This window comes from Capsella rubella, unplaced genomic scaffold (assembly GCF_000375325.1).
Source record: "Capsella rubella cultivar Monte Gargano unplaced genomic scaffold, Caprub1_0 scaffold_3, whole genome shotgun sequence".
Classification (NCBI taxonomy): Eukaryota; Viridiplantae; Streptophyta; class Magnoliopsida; order Brassicales; family Brassicaceae; genus Capsella; species Capsella rubella.
In genome coordinates, this window is record NW_006238921.1 from 5363286 (window position 1) to 5369285 (window position 6000).

Genomic DNA, 6000 nt, shown 5'->3' on the forward strand with positions numbered 1-6000 from the left:
CCCAGTATCCCAGCGACCACGTTCTGTTCTGTTGACTATGTAATATATATAACACTTACAAATATGGTCCCCTTCCAAATTAGTTTCAAGTATATATTTTTAGTAAGGAAAACTATGTAAATATTATATATATATATATGAAAACAATTAAGTTTTGTTATAGTTGAGGTTCTTTGAACGTTAGGAAAAGAAGTGGTGTGCAAACATGTAAAGCACTAGAAATCTTCTTCTTCTTTTTCTTTTTTTTTCCTGAGACAATGCAAATAGAAGGATGTCTCTTTGAAGATGATCTGATCTGATGGATGTGACTAAAAATGATGTAATTGACTAATTAGAGGGCAAAAACATTTAAATTTTTTTTTTTTGAGTAGGTACAACGTGTGTTAAATATGGTCCACATTTCTTTTCTTTTTTTTTCTTTTACTATTGAAAACAAAAAATGAAGTGCTCTGTAAAGACAAAACTTGGGAATACAATTGTATTTGAATATATGAACACACATTTGTTTAAAAAGATAGATAAGAGAATATCATATCATGGTCGGAAGTCAAAAACTCAAAAAGTCATCAAAAGAAACCACTCCTAGGACTAGGAATCTCATAACATAACATCATATATAAATTAATAATAATAACTTAGTAGTGGTCGAGACAACATGCATGGTTATAATCATATCTTAATGACGTATATAAATAAATAATAAAAACGTAAAAAAAAAAAATAATAATAATAATAAAAAAGTAACCGAAACTTTGAGAAGAAAAACAATCACATGAAATGGGTCGATTTGTTTTGTTTCCATTCCATAATATTTCTAATCTTAAGATAAAATAATATATATATATATATATATATATATTTCTAATCTTAAAATCTATAAAAAAAATGAAAGAAATAATGTGGTGGTGCGATTATCTCAAATAACAAAAGCGTGACATATGACATCTGAAACGTAAAAAGTTTTTTATTTTTTTATATAATATATTTCTTTGGTTCAACACACCCATGAGAGATGAGACCCATACATCCATTTCCACGTCATCAATCTGTTACCTTCCGTGGCGACTACATGGGCCCCATCTCTTCGATTGCCACGTGTGAATACATTGTCCACTAAGAATCACACGTGTCGACTCCTTAATAAGCATATACAAGATTGTTATATTTGGAATACAGTAGTTGATCTTCGTCTTAATTATATGTATAATATAGTTAATATATATGTATATGTATCGAGTATTTGTTTTTTACGTGTTATGAAAGCGATATAAATATAAATCTTACGGTTTTAATAAATTATACATATTTTGATCTTATGCTAAGATCGATATCGACGTTGAATTCGATCCTCCTCTCTTTGTTTTGTCCTAGTTCGTTCTGTGTCGCAAGGGAAAACACAAAAACACAAAACAATGTAGTCGTAAATAACTAATCAACCCCCTCATGCAATTTGGCTAACTTTGTAATTACACAAAACTCGACATGATTACTCAGGCTTTGTATATGTGTCGCGTTGTCGCCACATTAAAATCCTTTTATGTGCAACCAAAGCACACTAAACTCGGCTTAAATTTTGGACAACTTTTTTTTTTTTAATTACTTTTTTTTTTATTGTTACTTATAGCTGATTACTGAGTAGCATCATATATATATGATTCTAAGTTATCTACTTATATAACTAAACTAAAGGTATGGTAATGTTTTGACTATTTTTCTGCAATTTGTTTTTCAAAGACAAAGTTCTTTGGTTACTACGTATAACTTTAGCTAGTTTTACAGAAGCGAAAAAATATATAATTAAATTACGTATTATGTTTAGACAAATCGTGTCATATTGAAAATAGCATGTTAGGCAAATATAATTTCTAATTGGGGGAAAAAAACATGGAAAAAAGACTGATCACATATTAACCCACTTGAGAGTATACATATAGTATTTTCCGAAATAAAAATTTATTTTATAGTTATTATTTTTTTCAAAATTTTTAATCAAAAACTTTTTGATATTATTATTATTTGAGAAAAAAAAAACATATGGTTTTGCATAATTAGTACGTAGGTTAAATAGCCAGGGGGTGTATATAAATATGTAAGAAAGAACAGAGGATTAAAACCCAAACAAAATTGGCGTTTTATACAAAGCCCATTTAAAAGTATGATAACGCCGACTCTGTGAAGCATTTTTCAGCACTCCTTCCCCTTAACCAATACCAACAAAAAAAAAAAAAGAAGAATCTCAAAGCAACCTCAGATTAAAATAAAAGAAGAAGAATTAGAGAAAAATCTGAGAGAGTAGTAGAGTAATATGAGCTTCTTCTCATACAACATCCGATCACGGTGCTAGATTTTTTAATTTTCCAAAACGGATACAATACAATGGAGAGCACCGATTCATCCGGTGGTCCTCCACCGCCGCAGCCTAACCTTCCTCCAGGGTTCCGGTTTCATCCAACCGACGAAGAGCTTGTGGTTCACTACCTCAAACGCAAAGCCGCCTCTGCTCCTTTACCTGTCGCCATCATCGCCGAGGTCGATCTCTATAAGTTCGATCCATGGGAGCTTCCTGGTACGTACACCACCCTCATCATCATCATCATCGACTCTCTTTTTTTTTTTCATCATTCTTTTATTGGAATTTTTGAGTTCTTTAAAGTTTTTTTTTTCCAAAGATCATCTCTGTATGCGATGACGTATGATCTAACTGTTTAAAACAAAACAAAAATTGTTTGTGTAATTTTCTATTTTTTTTTTTTTTGGTTGTAGCTAAAGCGTCGTTTGGAGAACAAGAATGGTACTTCTTCAGTCCTCGAGATCGGAAGTATCCAAACGGAGCAAGACCGAACAGAGCAGCGACGTCAGGATACTGGAAAGCTACCGGTACAGATAAACCGGTTCTTGCTTCCGACGGTAACCAAAAGGTTGGTGTGAAGAAGGCACTCGTCTTCTACAGTGGTAAACCACCAAAAGGCATTAAAAGTGATTGGATCATGCATGAGTATCGTCTCATCGAAAACAAACTTAACAATCGACCACCTGGTTGTGATTTCGGCAACAAGAAAAACTCACTCAGAGTATATATTACTTTACTTTTCTCTTCTATGTTCTTGATCTTGAGTTTTCTTGATCTTGATTTTTTTTTCTCTCTTGTGATATAAGCTTGATGATTGGGTGTTATGTCGAATCTACAAGAAGAACAACGCAGGTCGACATGTGGATAACGATAAGGATCACGATATGATTGATTACATTTTCAGGAAGATTCCTCCGTCGTTATCAATGGCCGCTACTGCTACAGGACTCCACCATCACCACCACAATGTCTCAAGATCGATGAATTTTTTCCCTGGGAAATTCTCCGGTGGTGGTTATGGTATTTTCTCCGACGGTAACACAAGTTTATACGATGGAGGTGGCATGATCAACAACATGGGTACCGACTCAGTGGATCACGACAATAACTCCGAGGTCGTTGGTTTGAACCATGCTTCGTCTTCAGGGCCGATGATGATGGCTAGTCTGAAACGAGCTCTTCCTGTGCCGTATTGGCCTGTAGCCGAGGAGGAGCAGGACGCATCTCCCAGCAAGCGGTTTCACGGTGGTGGCGGAGGAGGAGATTGTTCGAACATGTCTTCTACGATGATGGAAGAGACTCCACCAATATTGATGCAACAACAAGGTGGTGGTGGTGGTGTGTTAGGAGATGGATTATTCAGAACGACGCCGTACCAATTACCCGGTTTAAACTGGTACCCTTCTTAGCCGCCGTTGTGAAGAATTGTTCCGATTGGTGGGCTTTATTTCTATTTATATATATAATTATTTGAGATTTGCGTATATGTTTTTGGGTTTAATTAAATTGGTATAGGGGGTTAGAGGAAAGGAGATTTATTTAAAGAGGATGAGAACGTATAGAAGAAACATAGGATTTTTAAACCCAAAAAAAAAAAAAACACGATTACTGTTTTTTAAAATTTATTATATAAAACGTATAAATATTATGTATTTAGATGTTTATATATATAGAGATTGTATAGATGCATATAGTTCTCTCAATGATATTTTGAGATTGTATTTCTTGTAAAGGATATGAATTTATATAAAGAAAAGAAAATAGTTGTGTAAACGAACTGTGCTTTCTTCACATATGCTATATATATATTATTCATGGTTGATCGTATCAATGAAACTGTCAATATTCTAAAGCATATAATGTATATATATATATATATATATATAGATAGAATTATAGAACATTAGGAGTAATAAAAAAGTTTTGTATATATTTCAATACAATACATGATTTTAAGTTGAAGTAAGGTAGTAAATTAAATGCTTTTGGAAAACGATATGTTAAACTCTCATTTTAAAGAGAAAAATATGTTTTGACCCCAAAAAAAAAAAAAGAAGGGAAAAATATGTATTATATTTATAAAAACTGTTTAATCAAAAGAATAACAATACTATCTAATTTAATTATCCCCAGTTGGATTATATCACATAATCTCTTTTATTTCAAGCTAGCCCATGACTTGCTTTATCATAATTTTATATTCCACTTCTTCTACTTGTAGACATAAAACGACGCATGCAGTGGCCAGTGCATCATCTGTAAACATTAAAATACATTTTACATAGACTTCGTATTATAAAATATCGTGAACACACCAATCGTCTTTAGAAACATCCTGAACTAATTAAAAGTAATGATAAGCTTAAAACTACGTTGTGTTGATAAGAAATTTCAATAATTGCATGTAAAGCTATTAATATAATCTACGAGGGCCATCTCACGTTGATTGTGATTTATCTATCTTCTTATATTCTATATAATATTTTTGTTTGTTTGTTTTGTATCATTAAATTCATACCAAACCAATCCTCTATTTTGTACAGTAAGAAACTATTTTGTATCATCAACCCCATAATTTGTTGAAAGCAAGAGCCAAACAAATTCGCAATAATTAACGGAAAAAGAAGAAGAAGACCAAGAGCAGATATATTCATTACTTAAAACATAAAAATTTGCGTTTTTTTTGATGCTATAATATCTTGTTAACGATTTTATAACGCGTAAAAATGAACGTAACATAAAAGCAATCGCAGAATCCATATACATATGATGTCAATTTGTTTTATGCAACTTTAAAAATGAATTGTAAAATACTAGCTAGCTATGTCATATGCATCTTACCTAAAACTGTAGTAATATTTTGTCATTGATGATATACATATATTAATTATATGATATGAACAAATAACCTCCCCTACTTAAAAGAGTTTCCAGATATGTATGTTCAGGTGTGGGTGTCATTTTCTGATCACAACTTTTCTTTTCTATCGGCTCACTCACAGCCTTCTCCTCCATTAAATTTTTTTTTTTTTTTTGTCAATCTGCTCACAACTTAGATTTTGATTAGACATATCCCATATATATTATTCCATTAACCATAGTTCTATACAATTACACCACACTAAATAAACGTAATTTTAAGAACATAGTCATATATATTCTACCAAGGTTCATACAATTACAATTATAGTCATATAACTGTTCTGTGCAGCAGGATTGTATGTTCTGTTCAGAGAACTTAGAGCAACTCCACTCATCATCCATCTTAAGGGTACTTAACATTAAATGCTTCATTAAACTTTAATAAAACTAATTAAAAAAAATCAATTAGAAATGGTAAAGAAAAAAGCCTTCCACTCATGATCCAATTCATGGGTACTTAAGCATTATTATAATATAATTTTTTAAAATTTAAACTAAATTAATAAATAATGCAAATTAACAATTAAAAATTAAATTTACATAAATTACATTAAAAAGAAAGATGAAAATTTTACAAAATTCAGAAATTAGAATCATATTATACAAAATTGGAAAATATAAATTATATATATTACATTTGAAAGAAAATTTGACATTATTCATAATTGGAAACAAATGATACTAAATTGGAAAAATTAAAATTACATATATTACATTAGAAATAAAGA

The 6000-nt window shown here is 31.1% G+C and overlaps 1 protein-coding gene across 1 annotated transcript; it reads left to right on the top strand.

The window, feature by feature from the left end:
* The first annotated feature begins 2178 nt into the window (after positions 1-2178).
* Positions 2179-3950, top strand: LOC17892045 (NAC transcription factor 56). Its single transcript, XM_006297906.2, has 3 exons — positions 2179-2566; positions 2764-3071; positions 3157-3950. The coding sequence occupies exons 1-3, from the start codon at positions 2377-2379 to the stop codon at positions 3757-3759; spliced, it is 1101 nt and encodes a 366-aa protein (XP_006297968.1). The 5' UTR covers positions 2179-2376; the 3' UTR covers positions 3760-3950.
* Positions 3951-6000: the final 2050 nt, after the last annotated feature.